General features: G+C 42.6%; 1 protein-coding gene across 3 annotated transcripts in view; it reads left to right on the plus strand.

Moving 5' to 3' along the window:
* Positions 1 to 5,945: 5,945 nt before the first annotated feature.
* LOC110528194 (RNA-binding motif, single-stranded-interacting protein 2) overlaps positions 5,946 to 14,812 on the plus strand; it is a 60,302-nt gene continuing 51,435 nt past the window's right edge. The window contains exon 1 of one of the 3 annotated variants that reach the window (XM_021610054.3): positions 5,946 to 6,184. In XM_021610054.3, the coding sequence (XP_021465729.1) occupies positions 6,113 to 6,184 (72 nt within the window). In that variant the 5' untranslated portion in view covers positions 5,946 to 6,112. The remainder of the gene's footprint in view (positions 6,185 to 14,812) is intronic. The other 2 variants (XM_090241421.1, XM_021610055.3) reach the window with 2 other exon arrangements.

The raw sequence follows: 14,812 nt of genomic DNA on the forward strand, positions 1-14,812 counted from the left end.
TATGTAATGAAACCTAAGATGACCTGGGGTACAAATGTAAGAAATAACACGTAAAAAAACAAAAAACTGCATAGTTTCCTAGGAACGCGAAGCGAGGCGGCCATCTCTGTCGGTGCCGGAAGTTCCGAAACTTATTAAGTTTGTTGTCTTCCTGTATTGAACACAGATCATCCCGTCTTCAATGTTATCGATTATTTGTGTTTAAAAATACCTAAAGTTGTATTACAAAAGTAGTTTGAAATGTTTTTCGCAAAATTTACAGGTAACTTTTGAGGTATTTTGTAGTGACGTTGGTCAAGTTGGAACCAGTGTTTTTCTGGATCAAACGCTCCAAATAAATGGACATTTTGGATATACATGGACGGAATTAATCGAACTAAAGGACCGTTTGTGATGTTTATGGGACATATTGGAGTGCCAAAAAAAGAAGCTTGTCAAAGGTAAGGCATGATTTATATTTTATTTCTGTGTTTTGTATCGCGCCTGCAGAGTTGAAATATGCTACTCTCTCATTGTTACTGTTGTGCTATCATCATAAAGCATCTTATGCTTTCGCCGAAAAGCCTTTTTTGAAATCTGACATGTTGGCTGGATTCACAATGAGTGTAGCTTTAATTTGGTATCTTACATGTGTGATTTCTGGATTTTCCATGGCTATTGGCCAAGTGGGACGCTACCGTCCCTCCTATCCCAGAGAGGTTTTAATGAAGAAAGAACACTGAACAAACTAACAAAATAACAAAACGAACGTGAAGCTATACAAAACGATTGCTGACAGGCAACTACACATATACAAGAACCCACAAAACCAAAAGGGAAAATGTTAACCTAAATAGCATCCCCAATCAGAGTCAACGATAAACAGCTGCCTCTGATTGGGAACCAATTCAGGCCACCATAGACATACAATTACCTAGACGTACAAAATACCTAGACATACAAAAACCCTAGACAATGCAAAACAAGCCTACCCACCCTCATCACACCCTGACCTAATCAAAATAATAACAAAAACAGAGATAACTCAGGTCAGGGCGTGACAGAGAGTCTTTATGTGCCTTTTGTCAAACCCCAAGCAGGCTGTCATGTGCCTTTTGCACCCATCAAGAAACTGACTGTTAGAACTGCCAAATCCCCATTGATAGACGATGAATTGAAAAACTGTATGGCTGAGAGTGATGAGGCAAAGGGAATAGCAAATAAGTCTGAGAACACAGCAGATTGGCAAACATACAGTAAATTGAGAAATCATGTAACTTAACAAAAATAAGAAACTATACCATGGAACAAAGATCCATAATGTATCAGAAATGCTTAATTCTGCAGGAGTTATTATTAAGGCTATGTGAGAGGTTATAGACCTACAGTCAGTGACCAGATTTCAGTTTCCATTTAATCCATCTAGACAGTAGGCTACAGTTCCCTTGACATGCCATGGGCTTATTTGAAGTCCCGTCTTGTGACTGTCAAATTGGTACAGCACCTCACAAGGGCTCCCGACTGGCGCAGTGGTCTAAGGCACTGCATCTCAGTGCTAGAGGCATCACTACAGACCCAGGTTTGATTCCAGGCTGTATCACAACCGGTTGTAATTGGGAGTACCATAGGGCAGCTGTTATGTCCGTCGTTAGTGGTAGAATGACCGGACCAAGGTGCAGCGTGGTGGGTGTACATTTTCTTTATTAAATGTTCCACCAAAAAGACAATAAACGAACCCAACGAACGTAAAGCTTCGGAGTGCAACACATTCAACAAACAAAGACAAGATCCCACAACCTAAATGTGGGGAAAAGGGCTGCCTAAGTCTGATCCCCAATCAGAGACAACGATAGACAGCTGCCTCTGATTGGGAACCACACTCGGGCCAAAAACAAAGAAACAGAAAACATAGAGGACCGTCGCTGGAGGCTCTGGACTGGGGACCGTCGCTGGAGACTCCGGACTGGGGACCGTCGCTGCAGGCTCCGGACTGGGGACCATCGCTGGAGGCTCCTTTCCCTGGATCAACACTGCAAGCTTCGTGCCATGGTTCATCCCTGCAGGCTCCGGGCCATGGATCATCACTGGAGGCTTCGTGCCATGGATCATCACTGCAGGCTCCGGGCCATGGATCATCATTGTGGACTTCATGCCATGGATCATCACTAGAGGCTTCGTGACATGGATCATCACTGGAGGCTTCATGCCATGGATCATCACTGGAGGCTTCGGGCCATGGATCATCACTGGAGGCTTTGTGCCATGGATCATCACTGGAGGCTTCGTACATGGAGCCAGAACAGGTCTCACCGGACTGAGGAGACGTACTAGAAGTCTGATGCGTGAAGTTGCCACTGGGCTTACCAGGCTGGGGAGACACACTGGAGGCCTGGCACGTGGAACCGGAACAGGTCTCACCGGACTGGGGAGATGCACTGGAAGCCTGGTGTGTGGAGCAGGCACCGGATACACTGGGCCATGGAGGCGCACTGGAGGTCTCGAGTGTAGAGCTGGCACAAACCATCCTGGCTGGATGCTTAGTTTCGCCTGGCAAATGCGGGGTGCTGGCACAGGAAGCACTGGGCTGTGAAGGCGCACCGGAGACACAGCCAGCGCAGAGCCAGCGCAGGATATCCTTGTCCGAAGAGACGCACCGGAGACCAGGAGCACTGAGCCGACACAATCCGTCCTGGCTGAATGCCCACTCTAGCACGGCAAATGAGAGGAGCTGGCATAGAGCGACCGGGCTGTGCGGACTGGAGACACAGTGTGCATTACCGCATAACACGGTGCCTGACCCGTCACACTCTCCCCACGGTAAGAGTTGGCTCAGGTCTAAACCCTGACTCCGCCAATCTCCCTGTGTGCCCCCCCCCAAAAAACTTGTTTTGGAGCTGCCTCTCGGGCTTCCCTCGTTGCCGTGACTCCTGGTCTCATCACCATTCCTCCCTCGCTGTTTCCACCTGTTCCCATGGGAGGTGATCCCTTCCAGGCCAGGATCTCCTCCCACGTCCAGGATCCTTTGCCGTCCAGGATGTCCTCCCATGTCCACTCCTCCTGGCCACCCTGCTTGGTCCGTTTTTGGTGGGATCTTCTGTTATGTCCGTCGTTAGTGGTAGAATGACCGGACCAAGGTGCAGTGTGGTAGGCGTACATTTTCTTTATTAAATGTTCCACCAAAAAAGCAATAAACAACACAACGAACGTAAAGCTTCGGAGTGCACATTCAACAAACAAAGACAAGATCCCCCAACCTAAATGTGGGAAAAAAGGCTGCCTAAGTATGATCCCCACTCAGAGACAACGATAGACAGCTGCCTCTGATTGGGAACCACACTCGGGCCAAAAACAAAGAAACAGAAAACATAGAATGCCCACCCAAATCACACCCTGACCTAACCAAATAGAGAAATAAAAAGGCTCTCTAAGGTCAGGGCGTGACAGCGGCACACGGTTTGGCCGGTGTAGGCCGTCATTGTAAATAAGCATTTGTTCTTTACTGACTTGACTAGTTAAATAAAGGTAAAATACAAATCAAACATAACATAGCCAGAGCTGCTTTTATCACTTCACCAAATATTTTCCAAACATTACTTTTCTGGCTCTCCCTTCTCTTTATTGTTAACTCTGCTTTTGCAACTTTTGTATTTTTTAATTCAAATTCGACAATTTCCATTTTGCCTCTGTGGATTCCCAATGCCCATTCCCAAAAGCATTGTTTGGCGATTGGCTGTGTTGGTTATTTGCGCACATACAGTTAAGCCCTAAAGCTTAGGCTTATGCATCAATGTGGCCTACATGAATTGCACAAGAATGATACATTTATGGATTTTTGAAGGTATTGTTTTTCTTTATTTAATGACCCTAAACCCGTCTGGCCCGCAGATATCACCGTGGGAACTGTGGGTTATGAGTCAACCCGCACATCACTATTGTTCATAACAAACCCCTTTGATATTGCCAACCACATGAATCCCTTTTTTGTTGACAAGATTAGCAAACTTAGGCATGACATCAAACAACAAACCCTGAGCCTTCATGTCATGTATAACGGACCAAATAATGAAAGACATGCACTGCAATGCACTGTACGCTGATGCGACTCAACTGATACAAATCAGCTGTGACAGTAAAATAAATAACTGGCACCCTTAACATAGAGCTCCCGTCAGTTTTACAATGGGTAACTAGCAGTAGGCTGGTGCTAAATATCTCAAACTAAAAACATTGTTTTTGGGAAATATCACTCACTCAACCCTAAACGTCATCTAGATCTATTCATGAATAATGTGGCGATTGAGCAAGCTGGGGAGACTGCTGGGTGTAACCCTAGATAGCAAGCTGTCATGGTCAAAACATATAGACTCAATGGTTGCTAAATTAGGAAGAAGTCAGTGCATGATAAGGTGCTGCTCAACTTTCTTCACATCTAAATCCACCAGGCAGGTTCTACAGGCCCTCGTTTTGTCGCACCTGGACTACTGCCTAGTTGTGTGGTCATGTGTGGCAAAGAAGGACATAGGAAAATTGCAGTTGATCCAGAACAGAGCAGCAGGTATTGCACTTAGATGTACACGGAGAGCAAATGTCAGTAGTAGACATGTCAGTCTCTCCTGGCTCAAAGTTGAGAAGAGATTGACTGCATCACTATTGGTCTTTGTGCGAGGTGTTGATGGATTAAAGGTACCGAACTGCCTGTTCAAGCAGTTAGCACACAGTTCGGATACTCATCAGTACCACACAAGACATGCAGCCAGAGGTCTCTTCACAGTCCCCAGGTCCAGAACAAAGGCTGGGAAACACAGTATTAAATAAAGCCATGACTAAATGGAACTCTGCCACCCCAGGAAACTCAAGCTAGCAATTAAACTAGATTAAAAAAACAAATAAAAGAACACCTTATGGCACGACGAGTACTGTGAAGAGATAGACATTTCTATATATTTTGTATTTGTATTTTGCATTGAATTATATTATGTATATTATGCATTGTATGTATTTTATTTGTTCTGCGTTGTTTCCCAGAATCCTTATAAAATACAAAATAATACAAATGTATCTCTCACTTGTGCACACACTTTCATAAACTCACACACATACACATATACACTATACAAACACAGACAATACTTGGGCACCTTAGAGGTAATCAGTTTGGATTTACGAGTCGAAACCCTGGGATAGGAGTGGGTTGCTTAGCGACGGGCCTGTTGCTGTCCAAACAATGTTAGCATCGTCAAAACGACTAGCTGTGCCAGACCGGGGTCTGAGTGCAACAATGTCACTTGTGGTGTGAGTCCCCATCTGCAGCCAGTCAGTGGTACGCTCCAACCCAACAGCAGTCAGGCAGACAGACTTAGCTTACATCTCTGAGACACAGACACAGTGACACACTCTCGCTCGCTCACACACACTAGGCTATGCATGCACTCATACACACATGCAAGCATATTTTTTGTATTTTATTTAACCTTTATTTTAAAAGGGGTGTTATACTGAGACCAATGTCTCTTTTACAGATGAGCCCTGAATTACATAAATGACAGAAAATAGACACATCAAAAGATAAATACAAAATGCAAGCAGGAATAAGAACACAGTCATAAAAAAACATATTCATCAGTAATAAGGTCCTCAATCAGCTTTCTGAATTGCCCTGGCAAACGGCTGCGGGAAGATGTTTAGGGGTGGTGGTGCTGTCTTATTCTTCTCTGCTCTGCTGACCAGTATTTTGCACTGTTCATACAGGAGTAATAAAGGCCTAGTGCACTAATTTAGTGGGGTTTAAAATATATATATTATACTTTTTTTCTCTGATTTATCAGGGGGTGCTGCAGCACCATCAGCACCCCTCCATCCTGCGCCTATGCACCTTGTACTTAGCCCTAAACTATATTTTCAGAGTAGCTTCCCCAACATAGCCCTACAGTCGTTATGTTTCGTTTATCAGTAACCGTTCCATAGGCTCGGTTGGAATTGGCGCGCTAGGACCCAGACGTGTGAAAAAGCACCGCTTGGCCGCGGCAGCAGCATTGGCTGCAGCGGGACTTGCATCGCTCCCAAGCTTCCCGAGCTGCTGACGTCAGCTGGCAGCCTGGGCTGTACTCGCAGCACTGGACATAGAGCCGAGAAAATGCTACTCTCCGTTCCGCCAAGGGCAGACTTCAATCCATACATCGGCTATAACAGCAGAAACAGCAAAAAGGTAAACCCTTTCAGGATTTTCTGTTTTTCTTGCGCTCTCGATCACCCAGTAGGGCATTACGCCCCCGTATCAGTCGCAACAGAAACATATGTAGAGCATGACAGTAGCTTATACAGTGTCCTTGAAAAACAAAGTCTACAAAATAAACTTAAGTCTTTGTAGAGAAAATTGCTGCTCACTATTCTGCACCCGCACAGTGGTATGTGTAAAAACGGCTATTCGATGGTCTGGGCATCTATGCATCCTTAATATGTTTTTTAATTTCATATATGGGAGTTACACCGTAGAGAGAAAGGATGTCGATGTGATTATGTTCAGTCAGAAAAAGTCAATAGTGGATACAAACTTTTATGAGTAACTGTGCCGTATTGGGACAGTGTTGAGCGAATGTGCATAAATGTGAACCCGAATAGGTGGGGGCGGGGAGCAGAAGAGGGAGAAGGAGAATGTGTTATTCAGTGTAGCCTTAACTGATTTCAGTCTCATTTTCAGCATGGTTGTCAATGAACAGTGATATCAATAGTGTAAAATCAAGTATCCATTGTCTACGCAGCCGCGTTAGTTTGGCAAAGTATTTTTCTTTTTTTTTAACGAAAGGCACAGATGCCCCACCCCTTGAAAAACCCCACCATTGTGACGATGATTACTTTTCCCATATTATGAATAGCAAAACGACAGTTATATTACATTTATAATGCTGAGTCGTTGTAGCCAACAATAATCAATCTGCAACTGAAACGTTACAAATCATGTCAGGGTTTTGACATTATGAACCGTTGTAATATAATATATATACATTGTACCACGAATGCAAGAGTGAAAATATGTTTTATAGCCTAACTAGATATTACAATGTTATTATAACATATGATGAAGACAGCTTGCCTGTCGAACCGTTGGAGTGTGCGGCTCTCTTTTATTTTCAAATTACAACATACAGCACCAGTCAAAAGTTTGGACACACCTACTCATTCAAGGGTTTATCTTTATTTTTACTATTTTGTACATTGTAGAAAAGTAGTGAAGACATCAACACTATGAAATAACACATATGGAATCATGTAGTAACCAAAAAAGTGTTAAACAAATCAAAATATATTTGAGATTCTTCAAAGTAGCCACCCTTTTCCTTTACAGCTTTGCACACTCTTGGCATTCTCTCAACCAGGTTCACCTGGAATGCTTTTCCAACTTGAAGGAGTTCCCACATATGCTGATCACTTGTTGGCTGCTTTTCCTTTACTCTGAGGTCCAACTCATCCCTAACCATCTCAATTGGGTTGAGGTCAAGTGATTGTGGAGGCCAGGTCATCTGATGCAGCACTTCATCACTCTCCTTCTTGGTCAAATAGCCCTACTAGCATAAATATTGCGTTCAAATGAAACACAATACAAGATCAAAGCCAAATTAATCGGGTTCTATTAATGCATCACCTAAAATATTTGAGAAATGATGCTGTAGTCAGAATCGTTTCGTTACAAATAGGCGAGAGAGAAATGCAATCATGTTTTTTAATAGTTGTTCTGATGAAGTGACAGGTCACCATCATTTACACCATTTTAGTCTCTCTCTTGAATATCAATATAGCCTATGCCTACATTAGAGCTATGCAATTAATCTAATATTAATGTCTTGACATGATTTCAAATGGAACTTGATATTGTAAGGTGTTTTATTTAACTTAACTAAATTACTATTAAGATGTACAGTGGGGTCTGAAATGATTGACAACCTTGATAAAGATGAGCATTAATGACTTACTGAAATAAATCATTCAAATACTGAGCTTTATTGTATGCAAAACAAATTTGGAAATTATATTATTTTATACTAATAAAATTGCACAGAGAACAAGATTTTGTTTAACAACTAATATTCTTCTTTCTAAAAAAAGGTAGGGGTCAAAATTATTGACACCCCTCAAGATTCTTATAAATCAAATAGTCAAAAGTTGAGTGTTTAGTCCCATATTCCTAGCACACAATGACTACATCAAGCTTGTGACTCTACAAGCTTGTTGGATGCATTTGCTGTTTGTTTTGGTAGTGTTTCAGATTATTTTGTGCCGATAGAAATTAATGGTAAATAATGTATTGTGTCATTTTGGAGTTACTTTTATTGTAAATAAGAATAGAATATGTTTCTAAACACATCTACATTAATGTGGATGTTACCATGATTACGGATTATCGTGAATGAATAGTAAATAATTGAGAGTGAGAAAGTTACAGAGGGTCAAAGATCATACTCCCAAGACACGCTAATCTCCCTGTTATTGGTAATGGTGAGAGTTTAGCATGTCTTGGGGGTATGATCTTTGATACAAAATAAAAGTATGTCATTGACAGTGAATCAAATGAATACAACAAAGGACAATCATTTGTTAATTTGACAACAATCTGTTGAAATCTCACTGGATGTATTATACTTTAGAATTGAATTGGGGGCGTACTTATTTCACTGTACAGAGTTACCTATGGATTGTGGATCAATGGCATGGGGTATCAGTCTACTCAGTGACACCCAAAGAGCATTAGCATTGTAGCTCTTATTGCGGGACTCTGAAACAACTGTGAATACATTTATTGTCAACCTATTTCTATTGAACACTATTCCCGAGGAAAAACAATACTGCGTGGATGTTTTGGAGTCTGATAACTCTGAGGAGGACAATGGGAAAAAATATATTGGGTAACGAGTAGACTGGTACCCCATTTCATTGATCCCCAATCCTTAGGTAAAGCTGTACAGTGCAATAGGAATGTCAATGCAGACAACAGGCTTACTGGAGAGGTGGTTTCACACAGTCACAGTCCCGCGATAAGAGCAACAATGCTAATATTTGCATAAACTCTTCAAAGTTGTGTTCTGTGGGTGTCACCGAGTAGACTGATATCCCATTTCATTGCCTCACATTCCGACCTTGTTTAACATTATCCAGTCTAAATATGGCATGATTCCACCAATTGTAACCTTCTGCATCACTTTCAAATAGTTACTTTTATTATGAAGGCAAACCGCAAATTCCACTATTGTGCCTATTCCTTATTGTGGCTAGCTTCAAAACACATTTCCCGGTTCGGTCGAGCCCCAGTAGCCAGATGAAGCTAGCTGGCTGCTTATAACGTTAGCTTTGGGCAACAGGGTTAAGTAGCTGGCTAACTATTTATTTTCATGAACTGAAGTTTAATTTCAGTAGGCAAACAACAAGTGGCTACCTAGCTAATACTTACTCACAAGGATTCCTAAATCATTGCTAAGAATAATGCAAATGACTGCAGTTTCTACTGGCCATTGTTTTCAGTCTGGTTGTATTGGTGCTAGCTAGGTACCAAGCTAAAGCTAGCTAGCTACCCCAGAAGTTGCGGTCAAACAAATAATGCTTTATTACCAACACAGTATTGTAAACGCATCGCTTGTGGCTGGTGTTTGCTTGTTTGCAGACGTTTTTGTACAGCTTTGACAGTGCTACTGATAGTAGTGGTGGCGCTTGGCTTGCAGGTGCAAATTCAGAACACACAACATTCTATAATAAAACTTTATTTAACGTGTCAAATTAAAAGCTTATTTAATGGGTCGAATAGTGTTATTTGAAACATCAAATCGTGTTATTCTTTTTGGACCCAACGCCGTGGGTCGTTGAGTGTCCAAAAAGATACACATCAAATAACACGATTTGATGTTTCAAATAACACTATTCGACCCATTAAATAAAGCTTTTAAGCCCTTAACCAGCAGTGCAGTTCAAGAAGAAGAACATATTTACCTAGTAGGCTTAAATAAAAAGTAATACTAATAAGTAACACAATAAGAATAACAATATCGAGGCTATATAGAGGGGGCACCGGTACCGAGTCAGTGTGCAGGGGTACAGGCTAGTTGAGGTAATCTGTACATGTAGGTGGGGGCGAAGTGACTATGCATAGGTAACAAACAAACAGAGAGTAGCAGCAGTGTACTTGGCGCTCCAGTACCTCTTGCCGTGGGGTAGCAGAGAAAACAGTCTATAACTTGGCTGACTGGAGTCTCTGACAATGTTATGGGCTTTCCTCTGACACCGCCTATTATATACAGTTGAAGTCGGAAGTTTACATACACCTTAGCCAAGTACATTTAAACTCAGTTTTTCACAATTCTTGACATTTAATCCTAGTAAAAATTCCCTGTCTTAGGTCAGTTAGGATCACCACTTTATTTTAAGACTGAGAAATGTCAGAATAAATGTAGAGAGAATGATTTATTTCAGCTTTTATTTCTTTCATCACATTCCCAGTCGGTCAGAAGTTTACATACACTCAATTAGTATTTGGTAGCATTGCCTTTAATTAAATGGTTTAACTTGGGTTAAACATTTTGGGTAGCCTTCCAAAGCTTTCCACAATAAGTTGGGTGAATTTTGGCCCATTCCTCCTGACAGAGCTGGTCTAACTAAGTCAGGTTTGTAGGCCTTCTTGCTCGCACACGCCTTTTCAGTTCTGCCCACAAATGTTCCATAGGTATGAGGTCAGGGCTTTGTGATGGCCACTCCAATACCTTGACTTTGTTGTCCTTAAGCCATTTTGCCACAACTTTGGAAGTATGCTTGGGGTCATTGTCCATTTGGAAGACCCATTTGCGACCAAGCTTTAACTTCCTGACTGATGTCTTGAGATGCTGCTTCAATATATCCACATAATTTTCCTACCTCATGATGCCATCTATTTTGTGAAGTGCACCAGTCCCTCCTGCAGCAAAGCACCCCCACAACATGATGCTGCCACCCCCGTGCTTCACGGTTGGGATGGTGTTCTTCGGCTTGCAAGCCTCCCCCTTTTTCCTCCAAACATAACTATGGTCATTATGGCCAAACAGTACAATTTTTGTTTCATCAGACCAGAGGACATTTCTCCAAAAAGTATTATCTTTGTCCTCATGTGCAATTGCAAACCGTAGTCTGGCTTTTTTATGTCGGTTTTGGAGCAGTGGCTTCTTCCTTGCTTAGCGGCCTTTCAGGTTACCTCAATATAGGACTCGTTTCACTATGGTTATAGATACTTTTGTACCTGTTTCCTCCAGCATCTTCACACGGTCTCTTAATGTTGTTCTGGGATTGATTTGCACTTTTCACACCAAAGTACGTTCATCTCTAGGAGACAGAACACGTCTTCTTCCTGGGCGGTATGACGGCTGCATGGTCCCATGGTGTTTATACTTGCGTACTATTGTTTGTACAGATGAACGTGGTAGCTTCAATTACTCCCAAGGATGAACCAGACTTTTGGAGGTCTACAATTTTTTTCTGAGGTCTTTGCTGATTTCTTTTGATTTTCCCATGATGTCAAGCAAAGAGGCACTGAGTTTGAAGATAGGCCTTGAAACACATCCACAGGTACACCTCCAAATGACTCAAATTATATCAATTAGCCTATCAGAAGCTTCTAAAGCCATGACATAATTTTCTGGATTTTTCCAAGCTGTTTAAAGGCACAGTCAACTTAGTGTATATAAACTTCTGACCCACCGGAATTGAGATACAGTGAATTATAAGTTAAGAAATCTTTCTGCGAACAATTGTTGGAAAAGTTACTTGTATCATGCACAAAGTAGATATCCTAACCGACTTGCTGAACTATAGTTTGTTAACAAGAAATTTGTGGAGTGGTTGAAAAACTAGTTTTAATGACTCCAACCTAAGTGTATGTAAACTTCCGACTTCAATTGTAAGTTCTGGATTGCAGCAAGCTTGGCCCCAGTGATGTACTGGGCTGTTCGCACTACCCTCTGTAACGCCTTACTGTCAGATGCCGAGCAGTTGCCATACCAGGAGGTGATGCAACCGGTCAGGATACTCTCGATGCTGCAGCTGTAGAACCTTTTGAGGATCTGGGGGCCCATGTCAAATCTTTTCAGTCTCCTAAGGTTTTGTCATGCCCTCTTCATGACTGTCTTGGTATGTTTGAACCATGATAGTTTGTTAGTTATGTGGACACCAAGGAACTTGTTAAAAGGCGGGCCTGTTCGGTCCGCCTTTTCCTGTAGTCCACGATCAGCTCCTTTGTCTTGCTCACATTGAGGAAGAGGTTGTTGTCCTGGCACCACACTGCCAGTTCTCTGACCTCCTCCCAATAGACCATCTCATCGTTTTCGGTGATCAGGCTTACCACTGTTGTGTCGTCAGCAAACTTAATGATGGTGTTGGAGTTCTGTTTGGCCACATGGTCGTGGGTGAACAGGGAGTACAGGAGGGGAATAAGTACACCCCCTGAGGGGCCCCAGTGTTAAGGATCAGTGTGGCAGACATGTTGTTGCCTACTCTTACCACCTGGGTTCGGCTTGTCAGCCAGGATCCAGTTGCAGAGTTAGGTGTTTAGTCCCAGAGTCCTTAGCTTAGTGATGAGCTTCGTGGGCACTATGGTGTTGAACGCTGAGCTGTAGTCAATGAACAGCATTCTCACATAGGTGTTCCTTTTGTCCAGGGGAGAAAGGGCAGTGCGGAGTGCAATTGAGATTGCGTCATCTGTGGATCTATTGGGGCGATATGCAAATTGGAATGGGTTTAGGGTGTCCGGGAGGCTGCTGTTGATGTGAGCCATGACCAGCATTTCATAGCCCTTCATTGCTACTGACGTGAGTGCCACAGGGTGGTAACCATTTAGGCATGTTACCTTTGCTTCCTTGGGCACAGGGACTATGGTGGTCTGCTTGAAACATGTGGGTATTACGGACTCGGTTAGGGACAGGTTGAAAATGTCAGTGAAGACACTTGACAGTTTGTCCACGCATGCTTTGAGTACACTTCCTGGAAATCCGTCTGGCCCAGCGGCTTTGTGAATGTTGACCTGTTTAAAGGTTTTGTTCACATCGGCTACTGAGCATAAAACGCATTTAGCTCGTCTGGTAGGCTGGCTTCACTGGGCAGCTCACGTCTGGGTTTCCCTTTGTAGTCCGTAATAGTTTTCAAGCCCTGCCACATCGGGCCGATACCGATGTTGGCATTTTTAGCTAATATCTGCCGATTCCGATATGTTCACCGATTTAAAGTGCATCCCTAGTAAAAACACAACAGGGAAAACTCACATTATTGAATTACTGATTTTATATGAATATATTTGCAGTGTAAAATGTGGCCTGTCTGTCATTCATTTGCCTGTGTTGCTTGCTTACCAAAAGGTATTTGAGTAGTTTTTGACATCCCCTCCAAGCCTCTCTACTCTATTGTACAGGCCTGTCTGTGGCTGTTGTGTTTACCTTTCCTCTATGAAAGCCTGAGAGAGAGAGAGAGAGAGAGAGAGAGAGAGAGAGAGAGAGAGAGAGAGAGAGAGAGAGAGAGAGAGAGAGAGAGAGAGAGAGAGAGAGAGAGAGAGAGAGAGAGAGAGAGAGAGAGAGAGAGAGAGAGAGAGAGAGAGAGAGAGAGAGAGAGAGAGAGAGAGAGAGAGAGAGAGAGAGAGAGAGAGAGAGAGAGAGAGAGAGAGAGAGAGAGAGAGAGAAATATGCAGGACAGAATGAATACAACAGACGGTGGTGATGTTAACTTTAGCAGTGCATGGTCATGTTTTGACAGTTTGTCTTTCATTTATAGACAATCGTGTCTTCTATTTCATTGCACTAAAACAATTAACATGTTCAGTTATCATACAATTGGCATAATTTTGTTACTGGAGTAAGTGTGATTGAGAGATGAAGTGATTGAGTTTCCCCTTCTGGACATTGTTATTGTTTCTTTTTGTCAGGAACCCATAGCACTGTCATGATACTGGAAAGCCAATGGGCAGTGTTAGAAATGGGGGGGGACCAAGGTAATTGAACCAGTGTGAACCATTATGTATGTCAAATATATTATGATCCATTTATTGAGAGATGGAGTATAATGATGACAACAAGCCATGAGCACTTCAAAATGATCTTTTCAGTGACAGTTTGAGTTCATTGATGTTGAGATTTGAAAAATAATGGAGTAGAGAGAGAGAGTGTTTCCCTTGTTTTTATCCCTATTGTTTATTGTCTATTTCGTTTGCTTTGACAATGTAAACATAAGTTTCCCATGCCAACAAAGCCCTTTGAATGGAATTTAATTTAATATTGATAGCGCGAGTCAGACAGACAGACAGACAGACAGACAGACAGACAGACAGACAGACAGACAGACAGACAGACAGACAGACAGACAGACAGACAGACAGACAGACAGACAGACAGACAGACAGACAGACAGACAGACAGACAGAGAGAGAGAGAGAGAGAGAGAGAGAGATAGAGAGAAGTTGACACTGAATTACTACATATTCTCAGCAGAGACAGATTTCTGTTCCCTCTGTTCTTCATTAATACAGAGGTAGGAAGAATGCTGTCACACACACCCACACACTGTGTCGTGGACCTGGAGTTCACTAAGATGTCAAGATCTCATGTGGAGAGATTTCTTACATATCACCCACCCTCCCTCTGTTCCTCTCTACTTTCCCATCCTTCTCCCTCACTCTCTCACTTTCTTTCTAGCTCTCTCTTTTGCTTCTCTATCTCACCCTCTCTCTCCCTTCTCCCTTTCTCTCTCTCTCTCTCCCTTCTCCCTTTCTCTACCTCTCTACCTGTCTGACGTTCCTGTATACAAAGACAAAATAAAGGGCGTTCTGAGCTGAGGGGTGAAAAAA

Source organism: Oncorhynchus mykiss, chromosome 7 (assembly GCF_057628025.1).
Source record: "Oncorhynchus mykiss isolate SJ-2025 chromosome 7, ASM5762802v1, whole genome shotgun sequence".
Classification (NCBI taxonomy): Eukaryota; Metazoa; Chordata; class Actinopteri; order Salmoniformes; family Salmonidae; genus Oncorhynchus; species Oncorhynchus mykiss.